Source organism: Taudactylus pleione, unplaced genomic scaffold, assembly GCF_031769625.1.
Source record: "Taudactylus pleione unplaced genomic scaffold, aTauple2 ptg000312l, whole genome shotgun sequence".
Taxonomy (NCBI): domain Eukaryota; kingdom Metazoa; phylum Chordata; class Amphibia; order Anura; family Myobatrachidae; genus Taudactylus; species Taudactylus pleione.
Window position 1 is genome coordinate 2,046,230 of NW_028284713.1, and position 20,324 is coordinate 2,066,553.

The 20,324-nt window shown below is 43.7% G+C and overlaps 1 protein-coding gene across 10 annotated transcripts in view; it reads left to right on the forward strand.

Annotated features, from left to right (window-relative positions):
- Nucleotides 1-20,324, forward strand: part of LOC148510717 (protocadherin-11 X-linked-like) — a 1,446,380-nt gene that overhangs the window by 213,979 nt on the left and 1,212,077 nt on the right. For all 10 annotated transcript variants that reach the window (XM_088442482.1, XM_088442485.1, XM_088442488.1 and 7 more), the window contains one exon: nucleotides 17,354-19,840. In XM_088442482.1, the coding sequence (XP_088298608.1) occupies nucleotides 17,354-19,840 (2,487 nt within the window). The remainder of the gene's footprint in view (nucleotides 1-17,353; nucleotides 19,841-20,324) is intronic.

Sequence of the window (20,324 nt, forward strand, 5' to 3'; positions counted from 1 at the left end):
ACTTGATTAATGCCACCGTACTTAATTGTTACTGTTTTTGTTCTATCGCATTGTTCATTTGCAATTTGGGTAATTTTGTATTATAGTACATCTTGATATCCTGCATTCCCCAGATTCAGTTACCGGAGATAACAGTGATCTTTTGTGGACCTTACCTGAACTTCTATTCTCTATTCTCAGAATCTAACATTGTATTTAGCAAGCTTTTATTTTATTTTGTTCATTATAAAACACAAAGTAATAAATAGCATAGCAATAGCAGGAAATTAGATAATTATTATACTTTAATTATGTTGCACTTACATATTGATGCTATTCTACTTTTCTGAAACAAATGTGACAAAAGCAATGTACCGTAGTATGCACAGTGATAACTGCACATTAACAAACAGTGGGGTCTGTTTACTAAGCAGTGTTAGGAGACAGAGTGAAAAGTGATAAGAAAGTGATAAGGTGCCAGCCAATCAGCTCCCAACTGTCATCTCACAGGCTGTGCTTGAAAAATGACAGTTGGGAGCTGATTGGCTGGTACCTTATCACTTTATCACTTTTCACTCTTTCTGCTAACACTGCTTAGTAAATAGACCCCAATGAAAGAGAAGGTGATAGGCCCTCGTCACTTGAACTTACAATCTAAGTTCTTGTTAGGTGCAGTGAACTAGTATTATATATATCAAAATGGCCCTCGGCAGGAAAAAGTTTCCCCACCCCTGAACTAAATGAACAGGACATAATTTGAGAATTTGGTAAGCTAAATGCCCCCATACATCAGCAACCTGAAAACCATAATTGAACAATTTCAAGATTTATTGCCCGATCTTAAGGTGCCCATCCACTAGCAGACATGAAAACGACTGCAGGATTACGACATTGTAATCGTGCAGTCGTTTGTCAGTCTGTGATGAGCCTGCACTGAATGAGCAGTCTATCAGTGCAGGCTCCTCAATCATGTGCAAACATGCTCAACCTGACCTTATCGTCATACTGTCCAGCATGTTTGCACGATGATAGATGTCTAAACGACCAGCGGGAACGCACATCGCTGGTCGTTTTAGACATTTTTGCAAACGATTTATGAGCGATTGAACGATCGTTATCGTTCAGTCGCTCAACTTAATCGTCTAGTGGATGGGCACCTTTAGGATTTCCCAATCTAGCAATCTGCACCTCTACATTACAGATCTTTTTCAGTGATTTGCAAATAATTTTCAGCAAACACAGATCTGCCAATCTTGAAAGGCTCCATCATTTCACTAGTACTGGTCTGCAAATCTGCTGGTCATGTCCATACACTAGCAATCTACAGCCCCAATCCATCTGTGACATCCAACATGTTGGACAATTTGATGTACCAATTCCAGTCACTTTTTGGTTGCAATCTGCGATCTGTGAAGCCCATACATTGCAGATTTGCATACACAATCCATTGCAAATTGCAGAATTGCCACAATTGATTGCTGATGTATGGGGGCCTTAAGACCTGAATTACAACTGCAGTCTAATTGTGTATCCCAAAATACAGGTGTAGACTGCAAAGGTGTTAGATGTCTGAGCAGGATTTGGCAAAAGGGAGAATAGTAGAGATATGCCCTTTAGCCGATCAAAGAATTGGGAGACGAGGTACAATATAATGACAGGAGCAGGTAACAGTATGCATACCTCCCAATATGTAGGCCGGGTACACACTAGAAGACCCGGCAATTGTGCCGATGGTCGGGGCGATTTACCTTCACCCCGGAATATGCAAGATTGACGGAACACACTAAATTTAATGAACGATGGAACAATCACTCGTTCCCTACTTCATTAAACTACACAGCCCTGCATGCGAAATTGTACGACCAATCCCACGATGTTGCATGCAGCCTGCGTTAGTGCGCATTCGGGCATACACATTGCATGATATGCATGATTTGTCGTTCCGATTTGCCTCAAAACGACAATTCATCCAATTTATCGTGTGGTGTGCACTCAGCCTTAGACATGCAACTGGGGCAAAATAATCCCCCACCCAGAAACACCCTCTTTTGGTCAAAACTTTGCCATGTTCTGAACTGTTCCACCAAAATCGGGATGTGTGCATTTATGATGCGTTACAGAGAATTGCAGCACTGGTCAAACCAGAAAACAAGAACCGCAATTACGTGACAGGTCAACACCTGGGCTCATGAGAGAATCATTTATATTCATTTATAATAACCACAGTATTCATGAAAACCCCTATTATAACATTTCATCATTCTGAGATCTACCATTAATACAACCTGAGTAAAGTGTAAGGAAAGAATGTTTAACAAACCCAGGGGTCTGTTGACTAAGCCTTGGACGTAGATAAAGTACCAGCCAATCAGCTCCTAACTGCCATGTCACAGGCTGTGTTTGAGAAATGACAGGAGCTGATTGCTTGATACTTTGGGCAAAATTTACTATGCGCCGGGTTCTAAACCCCGGGGGTTTGGTGGCGGTTTTGCAGCGGTTTCTAAATGACAGCTCTGTTCTATTCTTTTCTAAAATGTGTTTTGACTGCGGTTTGGCAGCGGTTTTGCTATCTGCAGATTTACTAAGGCCAAAACCGCTGCAAAACTGCCGTCAAAACACATTTTAGAATAGAATAGAACAGGGCTGTCATTTAGAAACCGCTGCAAAACCGCCACCAAACCCCCGGGGTTTAGAACAGAATAGAACCCGCCGCTTAGTAAATTTTGCCCTTAATCTCTGTTCATTTTTTCTCCATTCAAGGCTTAGTAAATAGACCCCCCCAGTAATGATTATTATATTATAAGAATATAACTCCATACACTAACTGTTGTATTATCCCCAAATGTTCAATCTCTTGATTTGTCTTTTTTTTATCCAGCAATAAGAAAACCTCCCGTGTTATATGAGACGTTATGCCAGCAGTGGGATGTGTGGGCTGGAAAGTGATTTTCCAGCACAATTGTTTTCGTTCCTGTGAAATGTGCATCCAGCAGATTTGGAGGAACTCTTTTCTTTTGACTTGGAAATCCTGCTCGCGAAGGCGGCAGCAGCTTATTTCGGGAAGGGATGCGTTACACCGAGAGCCGTGCACGCTACTGAAAATTGTTTCCTATGCCACGCTGCGGCTTTAAACTGTTTGTTGGCAGAATGTCAGGCACACTGTTAGCAAAGCCAAAATACGTCCCCAATATTGTAGATTACCCAGAGAGCTAATACTGCTAAGAGGTTGTGCGTGCGGAAAATGATCACAATTCCTCTCTAAGAATGCTAGACAAGCCATAAGAACTTAATTCCGGCTTTAGTGCAGAGCCAATCTATGGAGCACAACTAGCAGGCTACTGCGGGATCCTGCGAACGGGATATTGGGGGAGATTGGCTGGTGTGAAAACTATTTTTATCTACAGATTTCACACTATTCTTCGTACTGCCAGAATTAATTAACTTAATGAGCCCATCTACAAAAAGAATGGCAAATTAATTGATTCTAAAAGTTGATTTAGTTGGCTAGCTTTGAAAATACATTGTATTTAAATCTGATTTATGTATTCCCTCCCCTTGCTTTATTCTGTAAATCCCTTCAGAACTGGATGCGCAGAATGAGTAACTGGGAATAAATCTTGTTGCTTATTATCTGTGTAAACAAATCTCCTCGGAAAGAGGGTTATTTGCCGCAGAGTCAGTCTGCATAAGGGTGTTAGCAAAACCGCACTTCACGGAGACTACTTTGGGTTCTAGTCATTATGTGCGAATACAGTGTGGGTGGGCCATACTACCCTACTTTTGAAAAAGCATTTCAGGGAGACTGTGAAAGCAGCACCTATGAGCGCGGCGGTAAAGTGGGCGTGTCCTGCTACATCTGAGAGGCGTGTCATAACCCTGACTTACATCCAAATGTAAACTGGCCCCAAAACAGGAATTGTTCTTCACTAAGATCTACTTGCTTGTAGATGATAACACACTGATACATCATTGTGCCTTATAACTAATACAGGGGAATGGCACTGATGATTCCAATATATATATATATATATATATATATACACACACACACAGGGCCGGCTTTAGGGGCGTTCGACTAGTGCGGTCGAACAGGGACCAGTGCACCCCTACCCAGCTGTTCCGCTGTTCAACCCATGGGCCGAAGTGGCTCGCGGGTGGTGAAATCGGGAGGTTGGGGACCCCCACCACCGCAGCTGTGCGGCAGTGCTGAACCCCGGAGTCTGAATGGATGCTGCGTGCATCCATTCAGTGACGGGAGAGGGCTGGGAAGCCCAGCTAGTGAGGCTTCCTCCAGTCTGACGTTATTTGGAGGCGTGCCATGCGGGCACACCGCCAAATAACGTCACATGGGGGCGTGGCCTATGGTAATTAGGTCACTCCCCCATTTTTGGTGATGTGAGGGCGCATTTGATTAGCTGGCACAGGGGTCTCTGAACCCTGGAGCCGGCCCTGTATGTAAATATATATATAATATATATATATATATATATCTTAATTCTGTTTTTTCTAAGTATATATATATATATATATATATATATATATTAGGGATGTGCAGGCTCGGATAGGTTCGAGTTTGCACGTGGAGTTCGGATTTTTCCCTCCAAAAAAACGGAACTCAGAAAGAGGCAAAACGTCATCTTACATGGACGAGCATCATCATTCCTGGACAAAAGTTTATATGTGTGTGTGTCTGTGTGTGTACATAGATATGCATATATGCACTGTGTGTGTATGTAATGTATATACTACATATATATATATATATTACATATATTGAACATGGAATGATTGAAGCATCAGTGCCGACATTACCAGAACAGCTGCACTGGTGAATTGTTGGAGGGTGGTAGCTGGTAGAGTGCACTCAGAGTGGACCAGCAGACAAAAGAATAGTCTGAGCCCAAGGCCTGTGGTCGTAAGCGTCTGCCGGGAGCTGGAGCGCTACGGAGAGCGGTCAGACTTGTTCAGTCCCACAGATGGGCAACAGCGCATCACCGATAATCTGCATCAGGGACCGATTTAGCCGGCCTCTGAATATGTTGAGGGGACCCTGCTGTCTGTAGTTAGTGGGGTAATGATATCTATTACCAGAGCTGCAGTGAGATGTCATTTTACCACTGAATAATGTATTTTACTTTCATGGTTCATTTTTGGAAATGTCAGCCTTGGAATTTCGTGGGCTATTTAACATAGAAGTAAAGTTGTCTCCTGAAATGTTCAGGATACATTTAGCATAAGTGTATTACGGGTCTATGAATTATAGTATATGTCTTTCCTTTTCCCAGTGAATAATACTTTCATGTGTTTCCTGGGGGTGTAGGCTGCAATTCACATACAACGCAGCTAACGTCATTGCGACTGGGACTGCTGGGTCACCTGACCAGCCGTGTAATTCCTGACACATATGAATTACACGTGCTGTACTACAAGTAGTTCATATTGATACTACATGGTAAATCTAAGACCATGCATTACTCACGTGTATCCCTGTTACATGGCCAGTACTCACTTTGGGCTACAATGCAACTTCCCTCCCCTGTTGTGTCAAATGTAAGGAGTTTAAAATTGCATGCAGGTTTCCAATTGCACATATGCCTGCGTACGCTTTCTGAGCATGTGCAGTTAAGGAAACTATGGTACTCAGGGCCTGATTCAGAGCCGGATGCTATTTGCGGACGGTCGTTCTGAAAAAGGGTCCGGATATTTAAATTAAGCGCTCGCTCTTTGCGGTCTGTTGACGCCTCTATGTCTGAACGAGCGAACGAAACATGCGCTCGCTATTTTGAAAAAACGCCCCCTGGCCGCTCGCATCATACGTCATCTCCGCTATTTATTAGATTAATCGAGTACATCGAACGGCGTATGAACTGCTCGCTATTCTTGTGGTAGCATTTTCCTACCGCAATCATGCGAGCAGTTCAGGCTAAGAGACAACCAAGTGACGTGGTCGATGATGCTGCTTTGTTAATTATGCACACCCTTAAAACGCCCGTTTTGACCGTTTGGCACGCCTGCGTTCTGATCTCCACTCCCCCGTTTTCAAGCACCTTCCCCTGTTACCACCCACAAACGCCTCATCCTGTCACTCAAATTAGCAGGCCTTCGCTATTTTGCGAGCACACGATTTCCGACCGCACTGACTGGTTGGCGCATGCGCATTACAACCCATACGCATGCGCAGATGTGCGAACATCGCTCGGAACGAACGAGCGGCCACTTACGAGCGGCTCTGAATCAGGCCCTCAGACTGGCATAGAACTCACTGTGCATGAGCCCCATCATTCTTATATGCACTGAAAGCCGCGTTCCAGCCATACAAGTACAGTATATATGTGTTAGATGCCTGTGCATTATTCTGTATAAAGTCACAATATCCAGCTCATCAGACAATGCTTTATTTTTCTCCCCCCCCCCATTCATAACTGGAGTGTAATGAACTAATTACTTTTAATTCCAGACTGGTACCATCAGATGGTTTTATCCCATTGTGTGTCCGCCCACTGCCAATTCCTCATTGGGTTCTGCCATTATTGTTGGAGCTGCTTGACAATTTCAATATGAATTATTATTTTTCTATTCCTGCAAGTTAAAAAAAAAAAATATATATATATATCTTTATAATATAATTTGTATTCTTGAGCTTTTCTTTCATCAATTGTAGGATTAAACAAGAGAAACTCTCGGTGGCTTTGAAAAGGCGCATCTGAGAAAATACATGGCGGGGTCATATTACACAATCTAAATTGAAATTGTCTTTTTATTACCTTTTTTTCTTAATTTGCAAAAGGCTTAACAGATTGTTCTCATGGTCTCCTGCTTCCTGTTCGGTTTTACTCGTTTTTTTTTTTTATTTCACTGTAATTTAGTAGCTTCCAAAACATTAGGAGGAGATGGTGAGAAAATTAACTTGGTCTTGACAAGAGTTAGCAGAATGGACGCAGGAAGGAGAATGCACTCCAAACCCCCTCCCCTCCCCCAACAGTCCCCGTTTTCACACAGCAGCCCCATTTTACCTGCTGGCAAAAAGCGTGACAGGGGCCTGATTCAGGCATCTAATGTCGCCGCAGCTGTGAATTTTCGCACAGCGGATGTGCAGATGCCGCGATGTGTATTGAGACCCCCACCAGCGACTTCGCAAATCCAATCGACCGTGTACACAGACGCAGCTCGGTCACAGATAGATTAGTCGATTATCGGATTTAATAGTAACCGTATGGTTGTGCAGAATTACCTCTGGAACTGAGACTGCATATGGGATTGCGGCCTCAGACAGAGGCACGCCGGGGAATTGGTCACCACACACCTGCGTTTGAGTCGCCACTTCCTCATTGTCGCGCTCAAAGGTCCCTGCCTGTCAATCACTTTGCGAATAAACCCCCTGCGATTGACAGCCAAAATGAAACTTGATGCATGCGCCGTGCGACTCAGACGCCAGCCCAGATCACCGATAATTGCTCAAACTGCATAAACACCTGCATTGCGTCGGACTGGCACATGAAGGGCCCTCCGAGGGTATGCAGTGATAAAGGCCCATACTTAGTGGTGTGGCCTGCCTCCAGAGGGGGTGTGGCCTGCCTCCAGAAGGGGTGTGGCCAGCATCCGTAGAGGCTTGACTGACCATTAGAAAGTGCATGGACTGGGCCCCTTAAAAAAAATATATATAGTAAATCCTGTTAGTGCATGCATGATAATGTACCAGATTAATATACCAGCAATGCATTGTAGAAAATACACCATAGTCCTGTACAGTATAATGTAACATATGTATGATGTATAGTTCAAGTGCACAGTCTTGAATCCCAAGAGGAGGGGGTGGGGCCCTCAGGCGGTGGGGCCCACGGGGGGATTCCCTGGTACCCCTGTGGGCCAGTCCGACTCTGCATCCATCTCTGAATTAGGCTCAAAGTTTGGTGCATTAGGGGGTGGCATTGTCTGGGTGGGTCTAGGGTATATCCTCAGTTTATCATTTTGGAATATTAGGTGGTAATTTGGTGCAAAGCAAAACTACACACATTCTTTGTTGTTTCCTATGGACGGCCAGACGGCATCCCGGCCACCGGTGAATTAACTACGTCCCGGCTCCTGAAGCTCATTGCGTTCTATCATGTACAGGACGTAGGTTGGTTATGGATGTATTTCTGGTGTTTTATCACTTGGCAGGGATTGACATCAATGTAATTAACGGTAATCAGTGTAGGGGCTAATTATATTGGCAATTAACAATTCTAATGAATGAGTGCGGTTAATTACTGTTCTGATTAGGTCTGCATCCATTCTGTGTGTGTAATACATGGATGAATGTCCAGGTCACAAGTACACACTCGCGTTCATGGGTGTCGGGGAAGAGTGTACATCCTCCTTTGGTATATGGCGGCCTGTGATGGTGATGCGGGTCTCTATGACCTATTTAAGCCTAATTATCATCCCGTGTTCCTTTTGACCATCTTTTTTCATATTAAACAACTGTGGGACAGGAGATGAGTTCCATTCACATTGTTTACTGACATCTTCCGTGAGAGGAGCACTGGGAACATACTGGATGATGCATGTATAGGTGGGTGGTGTATGTATGTGTGTGTCCCAGTTTCCTGTCTTATATCATTTGCACTCGGGGGATATGTTAGTGTGTGTTGGCATGACGGCTTTCCAACATATTCAGCTCAAGTAAGAGGTATTTTAGGGGTCCCTGGAGTGGAGTGATTGGAGGAGAGAAGAGCGGTATGGCCTCTCAGACAGGTGACAGCCTAATTGGCAGCTAGGTATAAGGGCTGAATACAAGGCTGTGCCTGCTGTCTGCCGCCTGCCTGTGCCTCACTACCAGGGAAGCCTGAGATGAGGAAGGTATGTCTCTTGTAAGTGGTACTAACGTCCTGCTTACAACTGGCGTGTATGTGTGTGGGGGCTGGATCCCCACAAGCAGAGAGGGACCCCGGAAAGACCAGCCAATTACTTTGTGGTTTTTATTATTTTTGCTTGCTCATCGGATGCCCAGTAAAGACAGCTGTGGGCAACATGCACCAGACTTCAGGACTTTGACATGTGACACCGCCGCCATCCGCCTCAGGAACCGCCATCGGTTACCTATCGCTGTCAAACTCATTATCGCTTCCTTTTTTTTCATCACAAATGGGCAGATGCACTGTGCCTTGGAGAGTGATAAAGTACCAACCAATCAGCTCCTAACTATCATTTTTCCAACACAGCCTGTAAAACTGGCAGGAGCTGTTAGGTTGGTACTTTATCACTCGCCAAGGCTTAGTGCATCTTCCCCTTGGACAGATATCACAATTCAGGATCTTTGGGATCCTGCTCACTTTTCTGATATCGGGAACTCTTTCCTTGTCGGGATAGGTGTCCTCGGGTAATCTGGCACAAAGGGATGTATAGTGATATTGTAACATGCAAACATCTATCTGCTTTACCTCGTTGTGCTTTGCTATACCTCCCAGCTGTCTCCATTTGAGCTGAGCAGTCCTGAATTAAAGGGACTGATTCCAGGACAGTGGGAGATGTGTACTGGGGGCATTCTGCAATGAAGTGGTCTCTTTACTAAGGGGAACAGTGGATCATTGCTTTGGAGATGCTGGGCAGAGCCCTGGCGGGGAGGTGACTTGCCTCAACATGATGTGGCCATTAAGTCGTGACACGCGACCATCTCCCACTGTTGTGTCTGCACCTATTTTTCGATAGGAGACAGTGATGTACAGTATCTGAACTAAAATACAGATTATATCTACACGGAATCGGTATGAATCACCGCTGGACCTAAGCCCAGCGGATGAAATACCGACGCCGGAAGGCCAGCAGCTGGGGATCCCGACAGTGGAGATAAGTAGGCTATTCCTCCCCCCCCCTAACCCTCCCTTAGGGGTGCCTAACCATAACCTCCCCCTTAAGGCCTAACCCCAACCTCCCCCAGGAGTGTCTAAACCTAAACCCCCCCCCAGACCCGCTCTCAAGCGGGTCGATGGTTGGCCAGTGCGCACTCGCTCCGGGGCTCGCTACAAAACGGGGCGGCTGCCGTTGTTGATCGACGGCTCGCCCCGTTTTGTAGGCGGTGAGGGGGGCATACATGCCTACCCTCCCGGTTTTCACGGGAGGCTCCCGACTTTTCGGGTAACCCCCCGCACCTCCGGAAGGGTAGGCATTTCTCCCGATTTCTGCCCACTTCCTAGTGAAGTGGGCAGAATGGGGTGAACTTCCGCGGCAATCGCGGGTCTCTGTGTAGGGGGCGGGGCTTAATTATGCAATTCCGCACGAATCACGCCATTTAGCCCCGCCCCTTATGCAAATTTATGCCAATCGCAGCAATTTGCCGCTGAGGGGGCGGGGCCTAATGATGCAAGCTGTCAGGCCCCGCCCCCATCACGACCCGATCTTTCTCCTCTCCCCAAGTCTCCCGCAACAGCTAAATACAATGTAGGCAAGTATGGAGGGGGTGTGGCTGGATAAATGGAGGCGTTCCCGAAGGAATGCCTGCCGTTTGTGGGCGGCCCTGCTGGCATCATTTGTGATGTCAGTAGTGAACTTCCTGCTCTATTAGAGCAGGAAGTTCACTCGGGCTTGCGGGAACCGAGACCCTACCACAAGGGTCTCGTCGCAAGCCCGATAATCTCGACCATCGCCAGGCCGCTCTCAAAAGCTGTGGGTGGTCACCCACAGCTATACGAGCGGCCTGGAGGCAGATTTTTTTTTTTAAATCCACACTGATTCAGAGCGAGCGCTCACAAAATAGCGAGCGCCTCTGAATCAAGCCCTAAGCCAGTCAGACTTACAGAAGTAATTAGAAGCCTGTGATAGATCAATTCACAATAAAGTCATATGTGAGTTTGCACTTACAGTGGCTGCTGTAAACGCTGGGACCGCTGGTTCAATTCTGACCATGGCCCAATCTATATGTCGTCTGTATTGTTTGCAGTTGGTAGAGAATTTAGACTGCAAGCTCCAGTGGTGCAAGCAATGATTATTATTATTATTATTATTGTTGTTATTATTATTGTTATTATTATGATTTTATTATTATTATCTTTTATTATGAAATTGCCACAAAGTGCCAGCAGAGCCGGAAATTGGTGACTAAATCATAGCAATATGGTAGCGCTATACTGTATATAGATAAATTATTGTAATAATAAGTACAGTATGCTTTGCATTATTTGTGAATACAACCTAATACATGTATTTATCAGGTCTCCAGCACTGGCAAACAAAACTAAACTTTAGAACCCGGTGTTGTCATGGTTCCATCTGTTAACATTGATGCTCGAGTAGGACGTTGGTCAGGAAAAACAATGAAGGATAAAAAGGGGGGTGCGCTGGGAAGTAAATGCGTAGGATGCGTCATCTCGCATACATTCCGGCATACTACTCACCAGGAATTAGCCGGCACACCTGGGGTATCTGCAATCTGTTCAGCTATTGACGATTTGGATTGTTCCAAGGTTTCTAATCAGGAAGCCGTTATAAATTAAAATAAAACCACAGTATTCTCTTAGACCTCTGTAAGCTCCAACTGTGCTTTTTTTTTTCTCTTCTTTTCTTGAGTAGATACAATTCAACTTACACTAACAAGCTGCGTCCAATTTATCAGACTGCAGCGATTCATCACGCGAGGGTTCTGGTTTAACTACAACTGATTCATACCAGAGCTTTAAATAGAAGGCGTTTGATTTATGTGGCCACAGGTTGCTTAGTGTTTTAAACAAATCATTTTTTTTGTTTTTCGAAGGTGTTGAATAATATCAGTTAGCATGTAAGCTCTGCAGCACAAAATGGAGGGTCTATGTACTAATCCTTGGAGAGAGAGATCAAGTGGACGGAGATATAGTACCAACCGATCAGCTCCTAGCTGTCATTTTTTCAAACACAGCCTGTAAAGTGACATTTAGGAGCTGATTGGTAGGTACTTTATCTCCCTCCAAGGCTTAGTACGTAGACACTATGCAATTGATCTGTTAGGACCACTGACGATCACATCCATCTTTGAGAGGGCAACAAAACTTATGGGATTAATTATAAAAATGCCAGTTTTTCCGGACACGCAAAGGGAAATTAGTGTTCCTGCGTTGTTGGTAGAGCATCCACAAAATGTACATGATTATTAAGTTATTCTGTATATAAGATTGTGCAAAGCTGAAAATTATTTATCACCAGTTATTGATGAACCACAGATAAACTCAGTTGTCATCGGTGAATACGTTGAGGTGTTGTATACTTTTTAAAATAACAAGTAACCCATAGAGGTGTCTGTGTTCCATGCACTATCTGTCCAGCAAGCCCATACATACTGTCGATTAGGTACTAATACTGCATAGCTATATAGGCACACACCTTCGGATGATTCACACTATGAACAGCTCGGTTACTTAACCAGTGGTGTTGGTTTATTGATAGATAGCAGGTACAGCCGTACTCTCTGTTACGTGCACACTGGTAATGGAGCGGAACGGGGTTCTATACAGCTTACCAGCCGGTGAGTGTACGCTGCAAATGGGTAGCAATCCAGGGTGCTGGATCCGCTTTATAGCAGGTAACTAACAGGGTCTCTCATGGGAGCTAAGTAGGAGACAATTGTCTCCCGCCATGTCAATCTTAAACAGTACAGACAAGATGGCCCCTGCACATGCTCAGTAGTGAGCTTGGTGGCCATCTTGGAACTGGGCATGAAGCATCCTTGGAGAGCAGAAGACTGGAGTCTACACAGTAGCACACTCCTCAGTGACCACCCATTGGTAAAATCAGACTTTAAAAATACAGTTTGTATATGTGACATGTGTGGGGCTCTGTGACATCAGAAGTGGTGGCCTAGGTCAGGGGCAGGGTGGTATCTACCTCCCAGGCAGGTTCAGTTGATTGTTTTCAGGTGGGCATGGCATGGATGCGCCCAAAAGGCAGACCAAGGCCACTCCAAGTGTGTTTTAGACACATTCGGAGCACCCGGGCAGCATCCAATGCCTACTTCTCAGTCGCTAGGCACAACTATGCTCTATATGGTCGCACCGTTACTGGGTATGACAAGGTCATATACTGTGGCACAGACTGGTGGGTGGAGCTGGCCATTCATCAATCGGAGAAGGTGGAGGTCTCCACACTCTGTACTTTACACCAATCAGAGCACATTATGCTGTCACATGGCCTGTATAGCAGGCAGAGAGGCACCAATGGTCCATGGAAGGGACATATAGCAGGCAGAGAGGCACCAATGGTCCATGGAAGGGACATATAGCAGGCAGAGAGGTACCAATGGTCCATGGAAGGGACATATAGCAGGCAGAGAGGCACCAATGGTCCATGGAAGGGGTAAATAATTTCATTGGGATGCCCCCACAGATCTTGGGTCTGATTTTTACACCAGTACAGATAAGGGAGTGGTGGGATGCGATTATTATAATTTTAATTAGTATTACTTACAGAGGCTAGTAAATTTTGTATTTATGTTAAATTTTTATCTTGTTTATAACTTTATATCAGTCTGTACTTATGTAACTTATTGTCAACTTTATTCCCCATGTATGGAGTTACAGAACTCTTGAGGTGCCTTGTAATTAAAGGATTATAAAAATCATCCCCCACTAAAAGAAAATGTAGATCTGCCCCTTTTCTTTGTGTTTGACTGATTTTTGCTTGGGGGTTCCATACGACGCACATGAGTGCACCTCACCTGATTTTAGCTATATATCGTTACTACCATCAGGTGCCGCAGCATGACTGGCAAGATTATTAATGTTATACGTAAATCTGTGTTGCAGGAAATTTGGCCCGTTGAGTATTAGATGCTCTCTGGGGCTCAGGAAACTGCTGATTGTATTTTCATTACCGGTACTGAATATTATCATATCATGAATTGTTACGGGCAAATTGTTTATACAAACCAAAATATTTGCCCCTTACTAATCCGGATTCCTGCAAACCAGATAAAACAGCTCGAGAGATTCCAGAATTGATTTGCATAATGTACATTTTCCTCCAAACAGCAAAACATATAGACAAAGTTTTATTACTCTGCCAATAAAAATGAGAAAATAGAGGGAAAAACTACAGCAGATCAATAAAATGTCTTCTCTCCGCTAGAGAACCAATTATTTGTTATAAAAATTGAGTTCAAACAAGTACACACAAAAGACCAGAGAAATAAATAACGAGGAATCACTAGTTGCAGAAAGGCATTCTGATAAAGTCGGCTGTAAAAATAAAAATACTTAAAATGAACTGATTTGTGATTTAACAGCTTCATAAACTGACTACTTCCACAAGGAAACCGCAAGGCGAGGACTTCTACCAACACAACATGAGTGCGTTGTCATGTTCTAATTGTATGGGAATAATTCCTCTGGCATTACAGACATAACGAGGACACCCTCTAAAATATGACTCTTTTATATTCTGTGTGTGTGTGGGTGGGTGCGTGGGTGGGTAAGGGGGATTATATAAAGAAAACATACTTACGTTCAAGATGCCGATCTACAGAAGCTTTTAAAGTATCTGTACCTACTTTTTTGCACTTTGGCAAGTGCAGGGGGTGTTGATATACAATTTGCGCCATTATGGTCCGAACCTCCGCTGCATAAGGCATCCTCATGCCTGTGCATATCACTAGGGGAGTGGGCAGGATGCGGGTGGGTGCTCTGTCCTTCTGGGATGCCAGGAGTATTTTTTCAGGATGTTCCAGGAAACTGGGCAAGTACATTTATGGCAGAGGAACCCTATGGGTGCTTCTGAAGCTGACAACTGAAACATTACAAGCCATAAAGTATGAGGTGTGTGCAATGGCCGACCTACCGCCAATGCTCAAGGTGAAGTAGGTTTTGGGTCTGAAAGTGAGCAGGGCCTCGTAGCCACCACACAAAGTGCCCCGGCGGAAGTTCTGCCAGTGCCTGTAATAGGGCATCACTGCACATGGATGTGACACCATGCTTGTTCAGAAGAAGGGGCCTAAGGGTGTGGTATGAATGGTCGACACTCTGAAGGTTGACATTCAGAAGATCATCAGATTTTGAATGTCAACAGTCAAAAGGTCAACATGGTCATTAGGACAACCATCGATACGGGGACATGTATTTCGGTGTACATGCTTAAATGGTCAACACATTCAAAAGGTCGATATTTAACATGTCAACACAAAAATGTTGACTTTTTGGTTATTTTAGCCTAACCCTAAAATTAGTCCTAAAAATCAGCAAAAAAAAAAATCAATGTCGAGAGTTCCATGTTAAATGTCCACATTTTTGAATGTGACCACCAATTAACCAATTCGACCCACATACATGTCTACATATTGGTGGTCGACTTAGTGGCCATGTTGACTTTCTGATTATCGACATTCAGAATGTTTAGACCTTCTTGATGTCGACCGGATACCAACATGTTGTAATTGGGACCAGTGACTGTGGTGTAACTCCCTGAGGCAACGGAAGCATTATAGTCTCCATAAGTGTGTGTGTGGGCTGGGGGGCTAGCCGAAGAATAGGGGAGAGCCGACGTTGCTGATTGCATTCTGCATGCCTGCAAGGATCCGTGCGGGGTGGTGTCTGGGATGTGATCTGCCTAGGAGGGAGGGTTTGCACAGGACCAGATCTAATAGATCTAAGGGCACATGGAGAAGGAGATTTGGGGGTGGGGCATGGGGGAATAGATCTTTCCTCTGGGTGCTGGAAATTAAGTTCCCCTGTTGCCCAGTGATATCATGTTAAGCCCATGGAGCCTACAGTAAAGAGGTGACCTCTGCCTCATTAGAAATACATGATTTCTATATGACGCCACAATGTTTTCCTGACTAATTGACCATTATAGATATAAAAACAAAGATAAACCTCACTGCATATAAATTTACCTTCACGCTGTAGCTAAAACACAGAATTTAATATCGCGGCCATTGGGCAGTATAATTAATCCTTTAGACCAGAGGTTCCCAAACTCTGCCCACAAGGCACCCTAACAGTCCAGGTTTTACGGATAACCATGCTTGGGCACAGGTGAATTAAATAGTACCTCAGTCTTTTGATTTAACCATCTGTGCTCAACCATGGATATCCTTAAAACCTGGACCATTATGTTGCCTTGAGGACCGAGTTTTGGAACCTCTGCTCTAGACCATTGTAAGGAGTTCCCTTTCCAAAAACCGTTGCTATGTAAGATTGCTTGCATTAGGCACACCTTGGCACATACACCTGTCTGTCTTATTTCCAAGCTACAGATGCAAAGTCTAATACTTTCTCTAAATGTACAATAAAATATTCTATCGTAAGCTGCACAGAAAGATTTTTCATACATTTATCTTCATTGTGCATTAATTAATGCCTGAGAAGCGTAACATTAGCAAAATAAAATTGCACATTAAGAAAATAGTTAGAAATTGCTCTGTACATACTTGGCATTCTCCAGTCAGCTCGTTAGAGGTTTCTTTAGTTAATCAGTTTTACGTTTTTTTTTCTGAATTTATTTTCATGCTTACTGGCAGTGTGAACGAAACCCATCTGGGTACAAAAATGAGATTAACATCTCCAAAAGTGCATTTAATTTATTAGCCTAACCTGCTTTAAGGAAGACGTAATGTAATTATGCTTATTTGCATGTATACTGGAAAAAAAATAAATTCACGCTGTGGGCATTCAAAGCAGAATGTGGAGAGATGGGAGTTGGTCCCCTGACGTCTGTCGTTGCGATGAGACCAATTAATTTGCTTGAATTCTTGTATCATAACAAGATGGTGTAACATGTAAGCAGCCAATCAGCCAATCACAAATCTTTTGTCTGATTTTGCATGCATTACGTTCACGAATTTTGATTGGCTTCAACCGGTTACACCTCATTTGTGTTTGTATTAATTACATTCTTTAATAAATGGATTAGCATTCAGGTGCCTTTTATTAAGCTATTTAGGGGCCTATGTATCAAAGCTTGATGAGAGATAAAATTGGGAGAGAAAAAGTATTAACCAATCAGCTCCTAACTGTCATTTTTCAAACACAGCCTATAAAATGTAAGCTAGAAGCTGATTGGTTGGTGATTTATCTCTCACAATTTTATCTCTCATCAAGCTTTGATACATAGGCCCCTTAAACTATTCAGAAAGTGGCAAGTAACAATCAGGTCAGGATTTGCTAATCTAATCACAACCCTTTCTACAGCAAGCGTGATACGGAATGTAGTCCCGATACTGAAAGATATTATTGTGTCCCAACCTGGTGTAGCAAAACGTATTTGTTGGTTTAGAATTAAATCAAATATATATATTTTTTTACCTTTTATGTTTTACATTTTGGCACAGTGTAAATCAGAATCCATTTGCCGTATAAATATTTTTGAGTTTTGGTTTGCGTAATATTGAATAATTAACAAATAATTAAATTTACCTTTCTTTTTATGTATTTTTTAGGGCCAAAATGTGTTTGGACTTGATGTCATCGAAACTCCAGAAGGCGACAAGTGGCCCCAACTTATCGTTCAGCAAAGCTTGGACAGAGAGCAGAGAGATACCTATGTCATGAAGATTAAAGTCGAAGATGGCGGAAATCCTCCAAGATCGAGTACCGCTATTTTACAAGTAACCGTCACCGACGTCAATGACAATCGGCCTGTTTTTAAGGACAAGGAGGTTGAAGTGAATATTCCAGAAGACGCCCCTGTGGGCACCTCGGTAACACAACTCCATGCTACTGATGCTGACCTGGGCTCCAATGCCAAAATTCACTTTTACTTTGGGAACCAGATATCCAATCTTGCCAAACGACTTTTTGCTATAGATAACAATACTGGATTAATAACGATCAAAGAACCACTGGATAGAGAGGAAGCTCACTACCATAAACTAACTGTCTTAGCAAGTGATGGTAGCTCAACTCCATCCAGAGCTACGGTGACTATAAACATCACAGACATAAATGACAACATCCCATCAATTGACACAAGGTACATTATAAATCCAGTGAATGGAACTGTGCAGATATCAGAAAAGGCTCCAATTAACACAAAAATAGCTCTGATAACGGTCACAGACAAGGACGCCGACCTTAACGGCAAAGTGACCTGTTTCACAGACCATAACGTTCCGTTCAGATTAAAACCAGTGTTTGACAATCAGTTCTTGTTGGAGACGGCTGCTCCTCTGGATTTCGAGACCACGAGAGAATACGCAATCAAAATTGTTGCTTCTGACTCTGGAAAGCCACCTTTGAACCAATCCTCGATGCTCCTTATTAAAATAAGGGACGAAAATGACAATCCTCCGATTTTTACGCTCCCAGTGATTGGCCTGTCTTTTGTCGAAAACAATCCTCCAGGGACGGAGCTAACCAAAATCAGTGCCACCGATGCGGACAGTGGGCGCAATGCAGAGCTTAGTTATATGCTAGGGCCTAATGCACCAACAATATTCAACCTTGATAGACGGACTGGAATCCTTACCGCGGTGAGGAAACTGGACAGAGAAAAACAAGATAGGTACACCTTTACAGTGATTGCCAAGGATAATGGAATTCCCTCCTTGCAGACGAATACCACAGTTACCTTATCAGTCCTTGACCAAAATGATAATAGTCCTTCATTCACTCATAACGAGTACAACTTCTACGTCCCAGAGAACCTGCCCACGTATGGCACAGTTGGCCTTATCACGGTAACCGATGAAGATATTGGGGATAATGCAGAGTTTACGCTTTCTCTGGTCAACGCCAGGGACAATTTTATAATTGATCCCCATACAGGAGTCATCAAACCAAATATAACATTTGACAGGGAACAACAAGGTTCGTACACTTTCCAAGTGAAAGCTGTAGATCGAGGAACGCCACAAAAGTCCTCAACAGTAAAAGTGACCATATTTGTTGAAGATGTGAATGATAACAGGCCTGTCTTTGTCATCCCTTCCACCAACTATTCCTATGAGTTAATACCAACCTCAACCAACCCGGGGTCCATCGTAACCAAAGTCTTTGCTGTTGATAATGACACAGGAATAAATGCCGACCTCCGTTACAGCATTGTAGGTGGAAACTCAAGGGGTTTATTTACAATTGATGAAAGGAGTGGGAATATTAGTTTGAAAGAGAAGATCAATGCTGGAGATCACGGGTTGCATCGACTTGTCATAAAAGTAAATGATTCTGGAAAGCCGGAGCCATTTCATACCATTGCTCTAGTGCATTTATTTGTCAATGAAACCATAACCAATGGATCTTACATTCAAGAACTCGTGCGGAAAAACATGGAAACGCCAGTTGGGCAGAACATTGGCGATGGGGAAATAACACCGCAGACCAACGACTACGTCAAAATCATCATCGCAATAATTGCAGGCACAATGACTGTGATCCTGGTCATTTTTGTCACTGCTTTGGTACGCTGCCGCCAAACCCCACGGCATAAGGTTGTTCAGAAAAATAAACAGAATGGGGAGTGGGTTTCTCCGAACCAAGAAAATAGGCAGATCAAGAAAAAGAAGAAGAAGAAGAAGCGTTCACCTAAAAACCTCCTTCTCAATTTTGTTACCATAGAAGAGTCCAAGTCGGAGGATCCGGCCCATGAGCACATTAACGGCACTTTGGACATCCCGGTGGAGTTAGAAGAACAGACTATGGGGAAATATAATTGGGGCACCACTCCGACTACATTCAAGCCAGATAGCCCAGATCTTGCCAAGCACTACAAGTCTGCTTCTCCGCAACCGACCTTCCAGATAAAGCCCGAGACACCGGTTCCTCCTAAAAAACATCACGTCATTCAGGAGCTGCCTCTGGACAACACATTTGTAGTGGGCTGTGACTCATTGTCCAAATGTTCCTCCAGTAGCTCGGATCCGTACAGTGTCTCGGAATGCAGCTGTCAAGGAGGCTTCAAGGCGCCCGGGCCTATCCACACACGACAGGTAACCTAAATTCCTATCGCCTTAATTATTCTTGAACAGTTTTGCGGCTTCTATTTCTGTGTTTAATTGCAGCTCTACCATGTTTTTTTTTTTACCAGTACGCTGTTTAAGATGATTAAAAGCCAAAAAAAAAGACCTTGCTTGGCTAAAACACTAAAAACACAAACTGTGTGTGATTCATCAGCGTTAGAATTAAACTTCAGTGAACCTTGGCTGGTGGGAAATTGAGTGCTGACTGACTGATCTCCCCTGTAGATGGCAGTGCAGCCCTCTGCCTTCACAACACATGTGCTCATGAAGAGGTTTGGATAAAACAAAGCTGTGTCCTTTAGCACTGTGCATAGGAATCTGAGCAATCTAGGCCAGGTGCAAAGTAATAATGCTTTGCAGCATCTGATAAGTGCTTCTTAATGGTAATGGAATGGCGGCTTTCCACCGGACTGAGCTGTTTTTCATGATCCCTCACAAACAGGCAGACAGTAAA